General features: G+C 35.7%; 2 protein-coding genes across 7 annotated transcripts; both read right to left on the bottom strand.

Moving 5' to 3' along the window:
* Nucleotides 1-1,375: 1,375 nt before the first annotated feature.
* LOC110930559 lies at nucleotides 1,376-10,130 on the bottom strand. 2 transcript variants are annotated; one of them, XM_022173870.2, is made up of 10 exons: nucleotides 9,547-10,130; nucleotides 7,775-7,895; nucleotides 7,431-7,516; nucleotides 5,473-5,833; nucleotides 4,484-4,584; nucleotides 3,627-3,693; nucleotides 3,131-3,358; nucleotides 1,984-2,439; nucleotides 1,817-1,889; nucleotides 1,376-1,704 (listed from the first exon to the last, which is right to left on the bottom strand). In XM_022173870.2, the coding sequence occupies exons 1-10, from the start codon at nucleotides 9,987-9,989 to the stop codon at nucleotides 1,499-1,501; spliced, it is 2,142 nt and encodes a 713-aa protein (XP_022029562.1). In that variant the 5' UTR covers nucleotides 9,990-10,130; the 3' UTR covers nucleotides 1,376-1,498. The 2 variants fall into 2 exon arrangements, with proteins under 2 accessions (XP_022029562.1, XP_022029563.1); XM_022173871.2 differs by having other exon boundaries at nucleotides 7,431-7,521.
* Nucleotides 10,131-16,739: 6,609 nt separating this feature from the next.
* LOC110930560 (probable transcription factor At1g61730) lies at nucleotides 16,740-20,307 on the bottom strand. Of its 5 annotated transcripts, none has more exons than XM_035979202.1 (2): nucleotides 18,477-20,307; nucleotides 16,740-17,066 (listed from the first exon to the last, which is right to left on the bottom strand). In XM_035979202.1, the coding sequence occupies exon 1, from the start codon at nucleotides 20,230-20,232 to the stop codon at nucleotides 18,478-18,480; it is 1,755 nt and encodes a 584-aa protein (XP_035835095.1). In that variant the 5' UTR covers nucleotides 20,233-20,307; the 3' UTR covers nucleotides 16,740-17,066; nucleotide 18,477. The 5 variants fall into 5 exon arrangements, with proteins under 5 accessions (XP_035835095.1, XP_035835096.1, XP_022029564.1 ...); XM_035979203.1 differs by having other exon boundaries at nucleotides 16,740-17,069; XM_022173872.2 differs by having other exon boundaries at nucleotides 16,740-17,146.
* Nucleotides 20,308-22,943: the final 2,636 nt, after the last annotated feature.

Raw genomic sequence — 22,943 nt, forward strand, 5'->3', positions numbered from 1 at the left:
GAAATGTAAATTTAAGTTTAACTTTTTAGTAATATTTTCATTTAACTAATACTAAAAAATAAAAATGATATGACAGTGGAAATTCAGTGGAGTGGAAATTAGTGTAAACCGATATGACACTGATGAAGTGAAGCGAAGGTTGGAACCACGCCCCATGGTGTCATGGTGCGATCAAATTACACACATCTTATTATTTTGTAAAAGACATGGATTCGTCTCAACGGCCGGGATCATGTGCCAAAAGCCATAGGAAGTTTGACTCGGTTGTTGGATCCAAATTCTTTTTTTTAACAGCCAACGAATCCTCCAAATAGGCTACTGGAGACGCAGTAATAACGGGGAGGGCAAGAATCGAACCTGAGTCCCTTAAAACACCAAGTCTCTCCCTTACCACTCTACCATTACCTCATTACCTATTGGATACACATTCTAGCACTAACCACAAAAGAAAAGATGTAATTTCTTTTCCATTTGAATATTATATCATTTTCGCTTTAAGAATTATCTCCTTTGTATTTTCTTGTTACCGATTTGCATCAAACCGTGTCATAACTACCACACCATGTGTACGGTTCTATCTCTCCATAAGGGAGCCAACCGATTTAACTACTTTTTCCAACATTGGCAATGGTTCGAGTCAACTGCCCTCTAAATCAAATAGGCGTGTACCAAACAAGAAAGTTCACAATTATTCAAGCAAGTACAACTCACAAAAGTTGCTTCTCTTCTTCATAACACCACCCAAAATTGACTACACCACTAAAATTGTATATATTTTGAAATTTTCCCCAACTTTTGAACTACTTTTTAATGAGCACTTGTTTAAGTTGATTCAAGCTCGTTTAAGCTTAGCTAGTTAGACTCGTTTTGAGCTTTCAATGATAGACGAGCTGATATTAAATAGTTTACAAGCGGCCCGATTGGTTTATACCTCAGCATTTGAGTTGCTAAAAGTACCATGTCCTCGAGGTTGAAACTCACACAAACCTAAAGACACACACCTGAATTCATGGGTTGACACAAATATAGCCTATTTAACCCAAAAAAAAAACTATTTAACTTATTTTGTTTTATTAATTTATTTTATTTATTTGTTGCATATCGATACTTTAAAATATTGAATTTACATATTATTTCTATTTTTATTTTAGCAAAATTATATTTGAACTATGCAAGCTTATTTTTAAACTTCTAAATTTTGGCATAGAAATAGTCAATAGTTTAATTTAGTTCATAAAACACATTTAAAAAAAGGGTAAATAAAAGGGCTAAACAGATCACCCCGCAAACCCATTGGATTGACTCAAACGACTCGTTTACCTAACGTGTTTGCTGGTCAACCCAAACCCGCGTATTGCATGTTAAGTTCAAGTTGTGTTTTCAACTTTTCATGTTGCACCCCGACCCAACATACACAAGTCCACACTATAACCACTAATCTATATATCAGATTGAAAAACTGAAGTAAGAACCAAGTTAATGATCTAATAAACACTTGCTATTCTACCCAATTTATATCTAAATCTTTAATTTTCACCATCCACTTCTCTGTATCCTGTGAAACATCGGGTTTCGATGGTGCTTTCTCTCCATCATTCGTGTTGTTTCTCATTCTGTTCGGATGTCTGACCTTAAGTGACAAAAGACGTGAAACCTCATGCAGCCCGCCCCATTTCTCCAAAGCTCGGGCTATGTCATACCGACCTACAAAAAACATACCGTTACTTTATAAAGATTTCCATGCATTTGTGAATATAACAAAGTAATGAGAAAAAGGATTAAAATAAATAGTGGACCGAAAATGAAGCGGATATACCTCCACGCTCGAACGATTTTCTGCTGGGCATATAGGCTGGATCCATCCCCCAACTCTTCTGGAAACGACTAATCTGTTTTTTGAAAAAAAAAAGGAAGTAAAAACGATTATAACGAACAGTTTTTGAATCCCATAACGGAGAAAATGGTAAAAGTACACTAACTAACCTCTTCTTTTAAATTCTCAAGGTGATCCCAATACCCTTTCGGTTTGGGGTCCTTATAAGCAAGGGAAAGATTCATCAACGAAGCGAATTTTCTGAAGCCTCCCCTCCGTGAGATCGCTTTCTCCATGTCGAATCTTCCATGCTTCCGTAACTGGCTTCTCATCGGCATAAACCCTTCTTGCCCGTGTTCCGATATGAATTTCAGGAGCTCGGTTTTGAGTACTTCAAGATCCTTATGCAACCCGACAACCCGGTGTCTTCTTCTAGAAAGATTTTCATCATTGCGTTTTGATGGATCATCGTTCCCATCATCACTAGTATGACTATTATTGTATCTAGTATCATTATCTTGTGTGTGCAATGCATTATTACATACTTCAACATAAGGCTGTGCTTCGTTTTTCTCGATATAATCACGGATCGCACACATGTTTGATGGGAGGTCTTCATAGATAACCTAATTATCAAATGGAATCTCGATTAATACAATGAACATGAATGGAAATATGGAACTCGAATTCGGATTGTGTTTTGTGTCAGACGGATCAAATTAGTCAAATTAAAAAACTAGCTGAGAAAAGAGGTCAAAAGGGTTGACATTAATCCAAAGTCTATTTTTGATGTATACCACCTCCTAAATTGTATTTAACATGGCGATTATTTATAAGCAATCTAAAAAAGTGGACTAAAAAGCAATGTTTTAAAAACCGGACCGGCCGGTCGGACCGGGAACCAGGGTCTGAGCGGTCCGGTTCACCCTATCGGACCGGTTTTGAGTCGAACCAGCCGGTTGAACTGGAAAATCGGGTGGTCGAACCAGATTTTTTAAGGGGTTGAACCGGATTTTTATTAACTTTTTTTCATTTTTCCCTTATTTCTTTTATAATATTTACGGCATAACCTGGTTCTTACATCCAATCTGACCGGTTCGATCGGCCCGACCAGTGGACCAGTAAGGAGACCGGTTCGACGTCCGGTCTAGTCCTGAAAACCTTGCTAAAAAGTGTTTGCATGTCAACCGAACCAAGCTCGTTTAACCTTTAGCTAGAATATGTCCAGTTTCAACCTGTTGACCGACCCGCTCATCTCGCCACTTCTATTAACAACTACACTGAGTCAAAGAAGCTTCAACAAACAAGATAGTTCACCTCTTCCATGATGGCCTCAGAAAGCAAAGAACCCGCATGCATCTTTGACTCCACGCTGTACTTTAATAGTGTGTGGTGATTTCCGAGTTGTTCAAGTAGCCATCTCCCCTTAAAGGAGTCAAAATCGCCTTCGACTTGCTCAAAGGTTATTTCCTGCTCAAGGTATTCGCACAAATCTAGAACAACGCGTGCATGAAGTACCATGTATAGTAACCCCTTGCATCCTTCCTGCGTGATGAAATAATAGAAACAAAAATTATTTATTATTGTTGTTATTATTATTATTATTATTATTATTATTATTATTATTATTATTATTATTATTATTATTATTATTTGTGCATTAGTATTTAATATTTATCTACCATTAACCAAAAAAAAATCGTTTCTGACTGTATCGGCTTAAGTAAATAAAACAAGATCAAACAGGTAGCGCAAAAATTCATAGAAACGCCATGAATATATATGCGATCCTATGAAAGAAAACCAAAGATACCTGAAGAATGCGAACTTTGTTGTTTTCTCGCGCTAAAACCTTGCTAATAGCTAAATTTGGAACTATCCTGCCAAATAGTTTTTCCCGAACAGACATCAGAAAGATAAAAATAGCATTTAAGAAACGGCAACCATATAACAATTGGCAAATTGGATTTTAACAATCCCACATTTTCTTTGTTTGCTAATAATAATCCCAACTGAGAATATTCTTACCACCCGTCCCTACTTTCTAACTGCTTTTTTTTCAATGGCCCCCGTTAAAAAAAACCTAACCCAGTTAGTTGTTTGCTGACGTGGACATACGAGGTGGGAAAAAATATTTTTTTTTATGTCCACGTCAGCAAAAAACAAGAAAAGTTTTTTTTCCACCTCATAATGCCACGTCAGCAAAAAACTAAGTTAAGTTTTTTTTAACGGGGTGCATTGAAAAAAAAATAGTTAGGAAGTAAGGACTCGTGGTAAGAATATTCTCAGTTCAGATTATTATTGGCCAACTTAGAAAAGTTGGGATTATCAAAATCCAATTTGCGTTTAAAAATTTTAAGTGAATATAATTTTATATAAAAAAAAAAAAAAACTCTAGCATTATATCTATCAACCATAGTAAAGATGGTGTCTGTCTTTTCTCTTCCACCTACCAGAAATTACCCATTCCTCAACTGAACTTTTTAACTGATTGTAATATAGATCAACATGATGTCGATAATAAAATTATCTTCCTATCTATTGAAAACACCCATTAACAACACAAAATAGAGTAAAAAAATTAGTGGCGGTGATAGCGAACTACAAAAACATAGTGGTTTCAACGTTAACATTACAGAAACTTGCAGAAGTACAAGATGTGCGACTTACTCAGGAAGGGTCTCATAGGAAGTCAAAACATTCCACACTTCACGAACAGGAGCTTTCACAGTTATGCTAGCAAAAACACATCGGTGAACACCTCCATTTTCCTTCAATGCAAAGTTATTAATAAAAATAGCATACATAGTGTAGCTTCTACACGGAGCACAATAACAAAATAAACAAAGAGGTGGAAAGTTTGATCATGTATTTATGAATGGGTTGACACAGGTTACGTTTACGATTTATCTCGAACGAGTCAAATAAGTAAAATACGAAATTAGCTAGAAAAAAAAAACAGTCAAACGGATAAAAAGTCACCTAAAGTGTATAGTTAATGGATAAATTTTGTAAATCATTTTGTTAAAATATCTCAAAGATCCTTGAAAAGTATTAACTATTCTAATCATATGATTTACAAACAAGTTAACATTTTCGGAAAAGTAAAATGTCATTTCGTCCCTGAGGTTTGGCCAGTTTTGCGACTTTCGTCCAAAGGTTTGTTTTTCCGCATCTAGATCCAAAAGGTTTGAAATCTTGCCATTTTCATCCGGCTTGTTAACTCCATCCATTTTCTCCGTTAAGTCAGGGGTATTTTCGTCTTTTTTGCTAACTTAAAGGGCAATTCGGTTTTTTTCACTTTATGTAAAAAAGACCAAACACCCCTGAAAAAACCGAATTGCTCTTTTAAGTTAACAAAAAAGACGATACCCCTGACTTAACGGAGAAAATGGATGGAGCTAACGAGACGGATGAAAATGGCAAGATTTCAACCCTTTTGGATCCAGATGCGAATAAAACAAACCTTTGGACGAAAGTCGCAAAACTGGCCAAACCTCAGGGACGAAAATGGCACTTTACTCTTTTCGGAAAGAGAGTGTTTTGGGTCAACCCCACCAACACTACCTGTTTCAAACCTAACCGCACAATTACCCGTTTTGACCCGTTACCGAACCTGAACATTTTTCCACATCCATTAATAATAGCTAGTAAATTACCAATAGGCCATCAAATCTTCGAAGATGAACTTCATCCACCTTGCAAGGGCTATCAATCTGGCAAGTTTTGCCAAACACACCCCAGTTATTGTTTACTTCAATGGTTTGTTTGGAAGCTACAGTCGGGATATTCTTATCGACGGTACCATCGATATCTATGGTGGTGGAAGCTACAGATTGTGTAGCCGAACGAACATCTGTACATGTGCTCTCATTTCCTTCAAAATTTCTCTCGGATCTACGCGCTATAGCTTGAAGATTCACAGGGAGGTCAGATCGGATAATTCTCTCCATAAATATTGCAGGAAGGTTGAAGTTCGGTATTACATTAACTTCATAAGACAGAATTGCTGTTGATGACCTGCAACCGACAAAATTTTGTTTTATCGACTTTGTTGGCTAGTTGGAAAGACCTTAATATGCTAAAAAATCGGTTATCGTGGTGGGATATCGGTAATTTTAATATCATGCAGAATATATATATATATATATATATGGGGAGGTTCATTTGAGAAGAAAATTATTGAAAGAAGAAAAAGAAGAAATGACATATGGGTAAAATACTAATTCATTTATAACTTATCTCATTAATTTTTCTCACTTTAATTAATTAGCCAACTAATCATTAATTATCCTACATATAATCTACAAAACCTACACATATCAAAATTTTCCTACATATACCTTACACATTATAGAATTTTATCCTACACACGTCGAAATATATCCTACACAACTCGTAATTTATCTTACACACCTTTTAATTTATTTTACACTTTAAATTAAGTTGTTTTTTAATTTGAAAAACTATATATTTTGAAAAGGAGTTACAAATTTAAGTTAGTTAATTATTAAAGGGGAAGATTACAAATTAATGATCTATGTAAAGTTTACCAATATACCCTTATATTAAAATTAAATGCAAATATTAAATGAAGTAAAATTAAGCATTCTTATTGGTTGAAACTTCTTTCTTCTTCTTACAAAAAATTTCTTCTCATTTGAACTCTCCACTATATATATATATATATATATATATAGAGAGAGAGAGAGAGAGAAAGGTTAACATACAAAAGCGCTTATCATACTTCACGTACGCGACAATGGTAACCATCAGATCAGGGCTATAATCACGCATGGAACATATAATAACGCACGGGATCAGTTATTTGGTGATAATCACGCATGGGAGGTGATAATCACGCATGGGGAGTATAATCACGCACGTTAAGATGCTCGAAAATGTAATCACGCACGTTATGTATTTGGTCGCGTACGTTAATGTAGGTTAAGCCGTGAAGTACATTATACTTTATATATATATAGCAATTTAACACTAACAATTCAGTATACTCTCCTACCATTAACAAATTAACCTTTTGCAACTTGCACAACACTAACAATTGTAGCAAGTCGAAACTCATTAAGACTTAAAACACCAACATTTAACGCCAAAAAAAATTAACAGTTAAGACTTATAACAATAATAGCAGCAATAAGAAGAAAGATGAATGGTAGAACTAAGAAGAAAGGTACTGATATTGGGAAAATCGGTGATATATCGGTCAATATCCAGTGGCGGATCTAGGATTCACGCCAAGCGGTAACGTTTTATAAATAAGCGGTAACGAAATCGGAAAAACGTCAAATTTTTCCAAAATTTACACTAATTTTACACTACCGCCGAAACGCCAAGCGGTAGCGGGCGCTCCCCCTTGTATACACATACATCCGCCCCTGTCAATATCGCCGATAATATCAGTACCGATATTTAACACGGGGACCGATTTAACTGCATACATGGAATTTAACGTAGAAATCGGTTTCAGTCCAATACGCAATAACACTCCACTAGCTAAACACACAGCAGAAAAGTGAAAAAAATACCACCACTACATAGAAAACGGTATCTTAACAGATACGGTATATGGTTTGGTTGTGACTATAATATGATTTACCTTTTCCCTGATTTGACAGACCATTTGCCTTCAAATTTCTTGAAATCTCCATCAACCATAGAGAAGTGGAGTTCACGACCATTAGCCTGAACTATGAAAAATTTTTACAGTTAGCATTTGAATCATATGGATGCCTGTATAATTATGTAGTTTCCAGATATCAGATCTACTCACAGTCCACTTTATCAACATGTTGTACTCTAATGGTGCATATGTTATTCTTTAAATGTACTTCTGTTATCCAATTTACTTCATGTGTTTGTGTCAACCATTCTTTACAGCTATCCATTAGAATTATATAACATAATTATATTAAATTGATAAGATGTTGAATAGATACTTACTGAGTTTGGAAATTCTTGGAGATCTAATACAACGCGAGCTTCGATATGCCAATACAGTGCCCTCTGCAAACCTCTCTGTTCCAACCATATTCGTCCTGGACGAGCGCAGGGAATTCTTGCACTAATGATAAGAATACCATGTATCAGGATATGATTTGAATCAACAGTAGTCAACAACAATGATACAACAATATCAAGAGAACAAAATCTGTCAGCACCAATGATACGGAGCTGATCCAAGAGTTGCAGATTCATACCGACCAGTTACACACAAGAAAACATGGCAGAAAATGCCCAAACATAAAAAGAGCATAACTTAGCCGGATCATAAGCAGCGGATGGAAAGGCCTCGACAAGCAGGATCAGGTGGCAAACAGCCATGGGTGGTTTGGCCTAGCTGTTGGACCCGAATTCCATCTATTAGCTCCTATTTCGTCACTATATATTTTCCATAGTGATTTCTAAATCATTCCTTTTTTTGTGTAAATAACTTACGTGTTCATTAAAGTCTTTAATTTCTGTAATTGCTTTTTTCAGTTTCGAAGATTTGGCACTGTCTAGCAAATTTAGAATTCTCTATAAATATTTACCAATCTATCTATAACTAATAACAAATTAACTCGTTGCGTCACGTGTCACAATTCTGTGAGCTAAGATTCGTTTTCCCGCTCCCTGCTTCTCTTATGTCACCCCTTCCTATTCTATGCTTACTTTTGTAAATATATCATATCTCAAAATATCGTTTTATAATTCTTAAATCTTCAGTGTAAAGATCAAATACAAATGGGTCTTAACATACAAAATACCCTTAACGTAAGAAGTGAAGGAGGAAATTTTTTTCCCTAGTCCCTACTACTTAAGAATGATGTTTAATTGCAAAATGTTTAAAAAAATTGTGATTTTACAGTAGTAGAATTACTCTACAAAATTACATAATTACTCTACTAGTGTAAAATCACAATTTTTTTTGGATTCTGGGACTAAAATACGTGCTTAATAAGTAGGGAAAAAAAATTTAAAAAAAAAAATTCCCTCCTTCACTTATTACGTTAAGGATATTTTGTATGTTAGCAAGGTTTAAAAAAAACGGAAACGAGTTTTGAGGCGTTTTCCCTTCGCCTCACGAGGCGTAAGCCTCGAGGCAAACCGAGGCGTAAGCCCGAGGCAGAATTAAACAATAAATATAAAATTATATATCTTATAAAAAAAATAATACTAACTAAATTCATCATCAAATTCATCAAAAACACACATAAAGATGACATCGATTGCTTGAAATTGACACAAAAAGTCAAAAACATCAAAAACAAATATCAGAAACCCCTAAGGCGCAGCCTTTTTAAAACCATATATGTTAGGACCAATTTGTACAATAACTTAACCCTAAATCTTCAATACATTAGTTTCTAACCTAGTTGAACGATATACTACTTTATTTGAGAATTCTATATGTTATCGTGTTTTCGAAGCTAATAAGTAATAACAGTGTTGTAAAAATCGGGATTAATCGGTAATTGGTAGTTTACCGATTAATTTTCACCTAGTCGGACCTAAAATCGGTAATCGGTCAAGGCAGCCAAAATTGGTCAAATTATCCGCTAATGAAAAATTTTGTGTATATATAAGTTTAAAAAACTACATATAAAATTCCACTCCAATTAATCACTAATCGGTACCTAGACTAGCGCCTAGCAATTTTTACAACGCTAATAACATTTCTACTCACACTAATCAATCACAAACCACAACAACATAAACAACAAACACAATACCTAAAAATCAAATTCGGAATGAAATCAGCAAGCCGTTCATAATCCGTAAGAGCATTCCAAACCGAATCTACATCCGCATCGACAACAACTTCCGATTTGACTCGCCGCTCTCGCCACGAAACAACCTCCACTTCACACTTAACCTTCCTCTTCTTCCGTCCACCTTCCTCATACAACACAACTTCCTCAGCACTTATTCCATTTATACTCCCGTTAATCGCATTGTTACGAATAGATTTACTGAAATTGTAACTGCTGGTGGTGGTGTTTGAAGTTAAAATTGAGAAGTTGAACGAGCGAGTTGTTGTTGTTGTACGGTTAATGTTGTTGATTTGATTGATTTTCCGGTGAGGTTTGGAGGATGAAGAGTGGTGGAGGTTGACGGTGGTGGAGAGGTGGTGATTACGGTGGCCGGAGTATAGAGATTGATCGGAGACGAGCATAGTGTGTGAAATTGTGTGTGTGAGAATGAGCGGGGGAAATCTTCTACGGTTGTGGATAAATATTTTACTTTCTGGTCCCTCAAATATTGCTGAATGTCATTTTATAAAGCTTCTTATATGCTTATAAAAGATCTTGAAAAATTGTGGTTGAAATGTTATAAAGCTTGTTATATGCTTAAAAGATCTTGAAAAATTGTGGTTGAAATTCGTAGTGAATCTATGTCACTAGATTCGATAAAATATCTAATATATAATAGCTTAAATACAAGTATAGGGTTGAGATCATGTACAAACAGTGCTAACTGTAAAAACCGTAAGAACAGATCTGAACCATTGATAGTTTAAATCAAGGATTGGGGTTGATTATAAATAAAACTCTTATAATTAAAAATTAGTACTAACAAGTTAGGGGTAATTTCGTAAAATTGCTAGTCATTTGACTATTTTTAATTAAATGTAAATTCCATCAAGGTTTTTTAAACTAAAATAACTTTTATATACTTCATTATTTTTAAAAAAAAATATATACCATAAAATCAAGTATTTTTTTAACTTTAATATTAGTACCATATTGCTATACCTTTTTTATTTATAAAAGTAACTTTTAAAAAAGTTACCAAAAGTTGTTTTATAATTGTGCTGATTATGTGTTAATTACAATATAATACAAACAAACACCAAAAGTAGATATAATCAGCACATCTGATGTGCTGATAATGGAGAACGATTGAGGATGTTGTACAAATGTCGTTTATGTTGATAATGGAGAACGATTGAGGACGATTTGCTGATAATGGAGAACGATTAAGGATGTTATGTTAATTATATAGTGTTGTGCTGATTATATTTTTTTGTGCTGGTTCCTACAGGTTGGTTCGATCATGAAGAGTTATTAGATCATGGATATGTTAAAAAAATTCAAGCTTTGATTTGAATTAAACTTGCATGGATTTAGGGATATTTTAATAATTATTTTTAATTAGTTATGAATAAATATGGTGAAAAGGTCTAAATTACCTCTAAACTAATTTTTCATTGAGGACACTTGTCAATTATGTGTTGGTTCTTACAAACATAAGTGTTTGTATTTGATCCCATTCCTACAAGTATATTTCTGTTTTATCTAAACTAGTATTAAGGAATGACGTATCTAGAAGAAAGATTCAGGGGTATACGATTTTTTTTTACCGTATGTTTATAAAACAGAACAATTTTTTTATCGTACGTTCAGTGGCGGATCCATGATTTTATTTGTACAAAGTCTTTGATTTTAGATTCTTCAATTTCATACAAGCGAACATAAAACTTTTCAGCTTGGTTCAGGTCGGGTCCTAACAAAAGTTTTTATACTTTCTGATATGTACTAAATATTCGTCGCGAACTTTAATTTAATATATTTGTAAAGTGTTTTGAGTTTTTTATTAATAAATAACTAGTGTTTTATAATAACGCGCGTTGCGCGAAAGGCATTGGTGTTTTCGACCGTGAGGTATGATGGGACGGGGGTTTGGGGCATGGGTTGACACGTGGACTTCGAGCCCTCCCGCTGGTGAGTGACGTGTTGGGTCGGTATGGCGGGGCGTAGCTAGCCCGCGTGGGTTGGCCAGTTTTATAAAAATTAAAAAAGAAACCTAAAATTAAAAAATACACACATAATTAAAAAAAAAAAACCTAAAATTATTATTAAAACTTCCTAAAAATTACAAAATTCTAAAAAAAAAGGATTACAAAATTAAAAAAAAAAAGCCTAAAGTGTTTGGTAGATTTCGAACAGGGCAATCTTGTCAAACGGCTTCCGCTCCTTGCCCGGAACTCGATGTTGGCCACCGCCACCCGGTCTTCGTGACTTATATCACCGCCCGGGACGCTATCGTAGTAGGCTTTAAAACGGTCGAGCTTCGGTTGTAGCTCGCGCCACTTGTGTTGGCACACGTTTAAATTGTGCTGGTAGCTAACAAAAGCTTCCGGCCAGTAACGGGTCTCACCGGGTTGGCAGCCCTTCATCGCGTTGTGCCGGTATCAAGTGTGGGTAGCGGGTTCGGGTAGGTGGAGTGAAGGGTTGAGGTAGCGATGTGGACAGGCGGTGGGGTTGGGGGGTTTTATAGTGACTTGGGTGAACCGTTTGACTTGGCCAAACAGTTATTTTTTAAAATTTAAACCTAGCCGCTATGGCCTAGCCAACCCAGCCAATGAGAGCTAGCCACGGAGGACCGCTAGGCATGCCCAACGCCCGGGCTAAAACTCCCGCCCAAAGGGCCACACCGAAACCCAAGCCCACCCGGGTTGGTAACTTGGGCATTTGTACCCAACCCACGCCCCAACCATCTCCCCATACCCTATAGGCTAATAAATAAATATAAGGTATTAAACAATATAAAAAAAGTCTCATAATAAAGAATTAAAAAAATCACAAACACTAAAAATCTCATATGACAAATCACTGCTCATTCTGTTTTAATTTTATCATATACTAATTTCGATAACAAAACATCTCTACACGGCGAAAACTGTTATATGGTATTTACATTGGTAGAAATTATCTATATCTTAAAGAGAAAGGTCGGTGGACCTTTCTCTTTAAACCTTCACTTTTTAATACATATACATGCTAACCCTCAATCTTTAACAACCTTTCTTTTTTAACCTTCAATGTATGACAACCTTATATATGTGGACCTTTCTCTTTAAACCTTCACCTTTTAATACATATGCATACTAACCCACCTTTAACAATCTTTCTTTTTTAACCTTCAATATATGACAACCTTCATATATTGTAATAATACAGTAATTTATATGAAGCCTAATAATAATCATTAATATTCTCATAATGATTTATATGAAGTGTAATAATAATCATTTACATTCTCATAATCTTTTGTTTAGAAAAATAAAACAACATTAATCAAAATACTTTACAATCATTACGAAACTAGAGCAATTCTTATATATCATCTTTGTCATGAATGATAACAATTATATTTGAAGTAAATTCAGCAGTTCTTACATATTTTTTTATTTATTTCTAACCAAGTTAATGTTACTAACGCAATATGTATAACAAAGTAAAAAACGCGTCACATCACGTGTGAGCATCACACGTTAATGTCATTATCGTATCCCATGTAACGAAGTTACAGACGTGACGTTACCGCCGCAACGCGCGGCACTGGCTAAAATCTAGTAGATGACTTATAATAAAAGGTTCCTATAAAAAGTAAGTTTCAAGTAAAATAAAGAGTAAACTATCCTTTATGTTTACATCAAATTGCAGATGGTGTTCTTTGCCTTTAAAATTGATGGGTCTTGTACTTAATGTTTCAAAATCTTGCACGGTATGTCCTTTGAGCCTAACCAAGTTTATTTATTTATTTATTTTGTTAAATCTGGTCACCCAGGGGTATTTTAGTCTTATTACCCCATTTATTCAATATCATTTTAAAAAAGGTAAATTACAGTTTTCATCCTTTATGTTTGTAGCGGGTTGCAATGCATAGCATTTAACTTCAATAATTACAGGCAGAGTCCTTTATTTGGAAAATTCATTACACTCTACGTCCTTTGTCTCTAACCAAGTTATAAATTTCAGTTAAATATGGCATGTGCATTGCACATGAGGGTACTTTAGTAATTTTAAAAGTATTTTAAATATATATATAGGGGAGGGTTATCTTGAGAACGCTAAATATTGCGAGAACCGTGAGAACGAATGAAAAAACCAATCGAAACCAATTTTTTTAATACAAAACTCATTGTAATTAAGATACAACATCAAAAAAAGAATTTACAACATCAAATAATTCATTTCTCCTTTCAAAATCATTCTTTTTAAATTTTTTACACATGTGTAAATATAACAGATTTACACATGTGTAAATAGCAAACTTACACATGTGTAAATTTTCTTTATTTACGAATTCACGTAAATTTAAACGTGTAAATTAAATTTCTAATATTGTATTCGAATAATAATGATAAGTGTAGAAAAAATTTTTGAATTTGAATTGTTTTTGACCAAGTTCTTGCGGTTTTTTCATTTGTTCTCCCAGTTCTCACAATATTTAGTGTTCTCATTTAAACCTTCACCTGTATATACCACACCACTACCCACCCTCATACCACCCTGTCGCAACAATTCAAAGAACATGAACTGCATATAGCTTTACAATTTAAACCCTAAAAAAAACATTTGTTCATGTCAGCGGGAATAACACAAACACCACAAAACCCTAATCAAAATTCCAAATTTATTCCTAACCAACATACAAGATTCAACAACAATACATTAAAATCAAACAACACAAACATAAACACTAAGAATAATTAAAAAAAAATACCAAACAAAGTCAACCCAACAGGTGTTTCTTCACCCAAAAGCATACCAAACACAGCAGTAGCAGCAAATGTCGTCGCATTTGTGACCGGAACCGCACGAGAGATCGGAATGTGACTTAAAATGTCGAAAAAGGTAGTGGTAGCAGAGAGATTAATGATGAATGGAAGAGAGTATTGCCAGAGTAATATAAGCCTGAACCAGTCAATTAGGGTTTTGAGAATTGGGTTTTTTGTTGATGATTGTTTGTTATGAAGTTGTTGGTCGGAGATAAGTGCGCCTCGACGCATTAAGGCATTTGTTGCGCCACAGATAAGGCCTACGGTTACCGTCTTCTCGATGTCTCCGATTACCATTTTGTGGATTTGGGTTCTGTTTGATCTTGGTCGTGATGGGGACTTTAGAATCGGGGGTGAATGGTGGATGTGGTGCAGCGAAGGCCGGTGGTGATTGATGGTGGTGAGGAGGTCGGTGGTGGTGATGGAAACTTGTTGATGGTGGGTGGTGATTTGAAGAGTTTATAGAGAGACAAATACAGTGTGTGTGAGAGAGAGAGTGATTTTTCAGAATTTAGGGCATGTTTGGCTAAGCTTTTTGAAACAACTTATTGAGTTGTTGGCTTTTTGAAAAGTCATAAGCTCTAAAATGGTGTTTGGCAATGAGGGTGTATGTGAGTGGGAAAAGTGACTTTTCCAAAAAGTCACTCCATACTGACTTTTCAAAAAGCCAATAAGTCAATAAGCACTTTTCAAAAAGATTAGCCAAACATGCCCTTATTAGTTTCCATATTTGTTTTCATATATTAAATGAAGGGGAAGAAAAAAAGAAAGAGAAAAGACAATATTGCCCTTATGTCATCTGACTTAACTTAAAATTTTAATATGGTTAGAGATAAAGGACGAAAAGTGTAATGTATTTTCCAAATAAAGTATTGTGTCTGTAATTATTGAAGTTAAAGGTTATCCATTGCAACCCGCTACAAACATAAAGGACGAAAAGTGTAATTCACCCTTTTAAAAAATAAAACAAAATAATTTATAACTCTTCCTATCTTCAACATCAATGCACCTACAACACCCCTAACACCACCTCCCACCACCGCCTAACCCACCTTCACCATCCACAACCTACCTTCACCATCCAGAAGCCACCACTCTGGCCATCACCACCTGCAACACCCCTAACACCACCTCCACCACCGCAAACCCTTTTCTCTCTCAATAACCACCACCACCACTCTTAACCAACATCCACACACCCAGTGTCCGTCAATCACAATCAACATATAGAGCTAAAACCATAAAGATCAACCAATGGCAATGAAAGTAAGCTTCATATTCTTGATGCACTGGTCGCTAGTGAAACTATGGATATTGAGCTTCTCAGCTTATGATAAATTGTTGTCTCATCAAAATATTTAAACAACGAATCTAACGTGGAAATCCTCATAGCATAGCATTCATGTTTTGAAGATATGAAACTATGTTCACTACTATGAAGGTTTGGTGCAGAAGACACAAATTCATTTAAACAACGAATCTAACGTGGAAATCCTCATAGCATAGCATTCATGTTTTGAAGATATGAAACTATGTTCACTACTATGAAGGTTTGGTGCAGAAGACACAAATTCATAAAACATTATACGTACATATGTATGCATTTTGAAATATATATATATATATATATATATACACACACACATGCATGTGTGCCTAAGGTAATTAGGATATCGGGTGGGGGGGGGGGGGGGGTCATCGGTGGGACGTCGAGCCCCATGGAGGCCCGTCCACACCGCCCCTCACAGCCCCTCACAGCCCCGTCCCGTCTTCCCCTCGACGGGTCGACGGTCTTATCTTCCTTATCCAACACACACACATACATATGTATATATAAAAGGGCTCAACACCACACCCGATGACGTGGCCGTCTACGTGACGGGTCATACCCAAAGGACTACCCTCCTCCACACCCTATAGTCTTAGGGTTATGTTTGGATAATATGCATACAATAATGTACGATAAACTATATCACTATGGTAGTATGGTTAGGGCTTTGGAACAGTTGTATAAATAGTTTTTTACATGTTTTGTGTTGAACCAAATAACGTCAACATATCTATGCCTTTGGTTTTCTTAAAATAATTTATTCATTGAGTTGTGTGACAGCCCAAATACGCATGATGAAAATATCAGATCAAAGGAGAAGAAAAAGAATAGATGAGAGTGAAGAGAGGAAATATTTTTACTATCATTCTTTTCGTATATCAAGTCGAGGGTCTCACTGGAAGCAGCTTCTCTATTTCTACGGTGTAGAGGTAAGGCTGTCTACATCTACCCACCTCAGACCCTACCTTAGTTTTGCTATTGGTGTAATTTACTGAGTATGATAATGATGATGATTCTTTTCGTGTAAATTAAATTATTAAATAATAACCATTACCATTGAAGCACAAGATATACGTGCTTATGTGATTCTCTTGATTCTTACATAATCACAAGCATTAATTGAGGAAGCATATATGTACATACCAACATACATTACATGAGCTTGTTTCTATTGTTTTTATTGTCTTTTGGAGTATCCTAGTGATTACGTGAAGTATGTGCCACTGGTATATACTCATCTCGACACCATAATAGGTGGAAGTTAGGACCGAAACCTTTTGTGTGAAGGTTATGCCATTCGCTCGGGCTAAAGATTGACAGCGAAGTCCATGACATTCTGCATTTCTGCTCAAGTCCTGCTATGATTTTCCATATAATAATTTGTGTGATAGCGGTCATCAACGAATACTAAATACCTTGGCTTAATCTTCGAAAACTATACCATTCATTCAAACAGACGTTTGCAGAAGGCAAAGCTAATAAAATACGTCTTCATGTCATGTAAAAGACGAACCCCATGGGTACCATTGTCCTTACGTTACTTAAAAAAACAGGATAGAACAAAAGGAACACAAATTATTACTTCAACAAAATCATAATTAGCGAATAACATATTGCTAGAAAGAAAATTTAACGAGCAAATCGTATAAATCATTGATCTTATGTTTAGGAGTACATTGCCAACACACTACAAAAAGAACACTTTTTTACTTGTAGCTATGGTTATACAGATTTCCTTGTAAACAAGTCTTTCATTCAAACAAAAATACTTCATGAGGGGGAAAGTAAGGTGACATGAGACCTCGATTTAAAAGTGCGGGGCACCAAGATGTTTACGGCCCCACTCCCAAAAGCTTATATAGATGTGAGGCATGAGGCTGGACGGTATGGGGACCGTCCAGCGTCGTCCTCCATCCGTCGCCATCCCCCTCTCCATGCTGCCCCCCATCCGTCCCGTCCTCATCGTCGAGAAGTCGCCGTTTGCGACGGACCAAATATGGTGGGCCCCCTTTGTTTGTGTTTGTACTAAAGGCATGGTTACTTGTACATAGTGGGATGGGGTAGGATCATCTAGGACCATCCTCCATACCCTCTAGTTTTGTGGGATGGACCATCCTTGGGAGGACTATGACGTGGCGCCTACGTGGCGGATCATCCTCCCTTGGAGGACCATCACCATACCCTCTAGCCTGAGCATGATGTACGCAAACACCGCTCAATGTACAACCAGATAAGCTTTATTTATGACCAGAAATTGTCCCTCTCGTCTATTTTACATATCAACCTTTTTATCAAGTAAACTTTCATACTTTTGGTTGCTTTACATCTCCGCCCTCCTACATACCCTAATTTTGACCCAAAAGTACTTAGATGCCGCCTCAAACTCATGAGGCGTAGGACGCCTCCCCGTCTAGGGCCTTAACACGCCTTTTAAAACCAAGTTTGAAATAAGTATACAACACATGTAACCATGAGAAAGAGAATAACCAATAAATAGTTGCTATTTGTAGCATGATACTCAAAAAATGTACCAGAAAACTACCATCTGTGCAAAAAACAGTCTCTGACAATCATTTTGCAGGGTAACAAGATCAAACAAAAATCATCAAAGCAAAGAATTAAATAACCCATGCTACTTTTAACTTAAAATACTAGGACCAAGCTCATAACTTCAAAATAATAAGTTAACTACATGTCATTATTAAAAACAAAAATGAGGCATTATAATCAATATCATCATTCATCAACAGGAAGCCATAAATTACCTCAATTTCCTGATGATCTGACAGCCTCAAGAACTATCAATGCTTGCTCTTTCAACAACTCCATCCGCTTCACATAAAGCTCAAGCTCCTCCTCCTTCAACTTCATCCACTTCGCCTCCAACTCCGCCCGTTTAGACCCCTCAACCAATTCCAATCCCGCCTTCACAATCTCCTCCGACACAACCGGAGAAACATTCATCCCAACATAAGAAACGAACCGCGATACATCCACATTCTTCTCAACATCCATCATCACCTTATCCTTATCCTTATCCTTATCATCCACCCCATTCGATTCCAACAAACTAGCACTCGTACCAGCACTAGCAGCATTGCCCTTTAACTTACCATTCTTTTGAATTGGATTCTTCTTCTTCTTACTCTCTAATCCAACATTACTATTGTTATTATTACTATTACCGTTGCCGCCGCCCCATATTATTTTCGACAATTCGTAACCTTTCTGTTCATGACTCTTCGAAAAACTCCTATCCTTCCCATCCTTCACCCGACTCACATTATTCACATACTTCTTCTTCAACCGCCTAATCTTATCAACCAACTGTGATCTACTAACATCCACATGTAACGACTTCTTAATATACTCATGAAACGCGCCCATATCCGCTATCGGATCCTCACCGTTCTCCTTCTTATAACCTATCATACCTTCCAATACCACAATCTCATCATCCTCACTCCACAGCCTCTGAAACAACTTCTCATTCTTCAGCGGAGCCACCGCAGACTTACTTTTTGCTGGAGACGGCGTAGTAACCGTTTTAGATCCCGCTTTTTTAACTGATTTTGATTCTATTGGCTTTAAAGGGACCGGCTTGACGTTCGGATTAGCAACAATGGACATTTTAGGCGGTAAATCGGAATCCGTATCGCTTTCGGATCCGGACTCTGCCGGGGTAGAAACCGGTTTAGATCCGGATTTTTTTACTAGTTTTGAATCTATTGGCTTTGAAGAGACCGGTTTGACGTTCGGTTCTGCAACAACGGACTTTTTAGGCGGTAAATCGGAATCGGAATCCGAATCGGATCCAGATCCGGACCCTGCCGGCCTGCGGACCGTTTTAGATCCGGTTTTTTTGACTGATTTTGAATCCATGGGTTTCGAAGAGATCGGTTTGACATTCGGATCTGAAACAACGGACTTTTTAGGCGGTGAATCGGAATCGGTATCGGTTTCGGAGCCGGATTCAGATCCGGACTCTTCCGATTCGGATCTATCTAGATCTGGAGCTTTCGATTTGTTAACCTGCATCTTCATCTTCATCTCTCCATTCGCCGGAATCTGCTTCAACTTCTTCGCATCTTTTTCAATCGCCGCCGGAGACGGCAGTGGCCGCTTACTCTTTGCCGGAGGCGGCGTTACAACCGTTTTAGATCCAGTTTTTTTGACTGTTTTTGATTCGTCCCGTTCCATTGGTACAGTACCGGTCCGTTTGACGGCAGAATCACCAGCGATTGACTTTTTTGGCGGTAAATCGGAATCAGTGTCGGAATCGGAACCGGATTCTTCTGATTCTGATGAAGATAGATCTGGTTGAGGTTTGGTGACGGATTGAGGAGTTGTGGTTAGGGCTTTTTTAGGCTCCGGTTGTGTTGGTTTTACTTTCTTGCCGGAATCTGTATCGGAACCGGAATCTTCAGAATCTGAACCGGATGCTTGTTCGTCTTCTGAACCGGAGATTTCTTCTTCCTCTGAAGATGATGAATGATTAGGTTTCAGATCGTTTTGTGCCATGATCTTGAGTCGATTGACGATTTCCAAAATTAGGGTTTGTAAAACGACGGACTGCTGCTTCTTCTATCGATTGGTAGGCTTATAAGATGATAAATATGCAATTATACATTAACGGTCCTGGATTATTTAACAATGACAAAGAACCCCTGTAATTAAGATATGTAAATTATGTTTTTGATGTATGTAAAAACTTAAAAAAATAAAATAAAGTAAAAAGGAACGCATGATACATTGATATGAATGAGCTTCGTATCTAGTGGCGGAGCCAGAAATTTTTTCTTATGGTGTCATTTTTTATGGATACCCCAGTTTATAGTAACCCGGAGTCGAACTTTATGGATCGGTTCGGATCTAATCGGGTCAAATCACATAATAAAAACAAATATCATAGTAAAAGTACAATGTTATTGAATAAAAACACATAATAAAATTACAAAGTCATTTGAAAAAAATGTATTTAATAGTTGCTTTATACGCATTTTCATGTTTTGAAAACGATTCATAACGTTTTCAATGGCAACTTGCAAAAAAAAAAAACTCTTTTTCTTTATTCAAATGATCATCAAAAATCCTGTTAGGTTAAACAATTGAAACAAAACCAATTAGACACGGGGCTATAATGCTGGATTAGAAAAAATAAAAATTTAGCATGGACCTTTAATGATTTAAAGTATACTAATTAAATTTAAGTAACTGGGCTTAATTTTTTAAATATAAATTTGTTTATTATGTAATTCTTTTAGAAGAAAACAAAACAATGGTGTCGTTTGTAAAAAGACAATGGTGTCGCTCGTAAAAAAACAACGGTGTCGTTCGAATTTTTCCTATTATACGTTGTATTTGCTACACAAAATTCAATGGTGTCGGACGACACCGTTGTTCAAAGTGTGGCTCCGCCACTGTTCGTATCGTACTAAAAGTATTGATTTTGAAAAACGCTAAAAATGAGTACCTGTACTAGTACTGAAAGTGTTTGGCATAGTATTCGATGGTAAAAGTAGATCAAATACCAAACAGTACTAAGGGGTTGTTTGGTAACCTCTTAATAACCATTTAGACGCTACCTTTTAATGGTTTAAAACATCTGAATAAATAAGAGGTAACCTCAAGTCTGAAGGGTTAAGAGGTAACCTCTGAATGGTAAACCATCACATGTCACATTCTTCTAACTTCTCATTGGTAAAATTCTTAATGGTTCCATTAAGAGGTAGCATCTTAATGACCATTCAGAGGCTACCAAATGACCCCTAAGTCGAAAACAACCGATCCTTAAAAACATAAAAAACATATACAAAATTGGAACAGAAATTCTATCGGTACGGTTTGGTACTGATACCGGTATTTTTCAGTACCCAGTACCGATTGCTCATCCCTAAAGCATGGTGTATTTAAAATAAGTAAAAAATAAAATATTTGAAGTTAATTTAACTTTAACCATTCTATTCTATAACCTTACAAATTCAAAGGGGATGTACAGTAGTATTAGTTTTTTTTTTTACATTTTGACTTCTTTTTTGTCTTTATTATTTCTCTTTAAACTTTTACCCCTTAACTTTCAATGTTAACAATTTCAACCTCTTAACTTTCTATAAATTTTGTAATCAAGTTTTACGTATTTATTTTTATGTACACGTTTCTATAAATTTATATTGATTTACGTTTAGACGTATATTTTTCCCGTTAATAAGTTTGGTCAAATATAATATATTCCTTATGCTTATTATTATGTACATTTTCTGTTTGTTTATGTTTTGATGTAATTTTTTTCTATAAATGAGCCGGTTAATATATAATATGTTTTCATGCTTATTTTTAGTACGTGTTCAAATGGTCTACGTTTCGACGAAATTTTGTTCGGAAACACGTCGAGTAAAATATAATACGTTTTCATTAAATGCTATAAATTCGAATCACTCTACGTTTCGACACGTCACAACACGCCGTAACTATTTTCTTACGTATTTATTTTTATGCACACGTCGGTATAAATTTAAGTTGGTTTATGATTCGACGTAAATTTTCTTCAGAAATATGTGTCAAATATAATTCGTTTTCATTCTTATTTTTATGTATGTTTTCAGTTGGTCTACACTTTAACGCAAATTCCAATTAGCAAATTATGTGGATAGTGCTTTTATCCTATTAACTTTTTTGTTTCTTTCTTGGATTTTTTCTGGACTTTATTATTTTTATTTTTAGTTTTCTTATGTTTAGTGTTTTAGTTTTACGTTTTTTTCATTAAAGCTATATTTAAGATAACATTTACGTTTCCATATACAATTAATTTAAAATCAATTCGTCCTGGTGTCCAATTGAAATTTATTTTTATGGTTTTTGGTCGATGTAAAACATGTGTCGATATCCTTTTGAGCATATTTCTTTCGATTGGTATACTGAACCAAAATAGATATCAACCGAAACCCCGCAGCGTAGCGCGGGTATTCCTTCTAGTTGTTAACTAAATTTGAAAACTAAGACATATTAAATTAAATAAGATGCAAAATTTAGAAGAAATAAAGATTAGATAATTTCAACAAGAGATCAAAATAAACTTATAATAAACAAATAAAAAGGATACATATAAATAAAGAAATAACATATAATGTAGTCGAAAGAGTTCACTACGAGTCGTTCCACACCACCTCATGACAAAACGAGTCTCGACAATTTACACGAACCTATAATCACTAACAAGCCTTATTGCCACCTTA

The sequence above is a fragment of the Helianthus annuus genome, chromosome 11 (genome assembly GCF_002127325.2).
Source record: "Helianthus annuus cultivar XRQ/B chromosome 11, HanXRQr2.0-SUNRISE, whole genome shotgun sequence".
In the NCBI taxonomy this organism is placed as follows: Eukaryota; Viridiplantae; Streptophyta; class Magnoliopsida; order Asterales; family Asteraceae; genus Helianthus; species Helianthus annuus.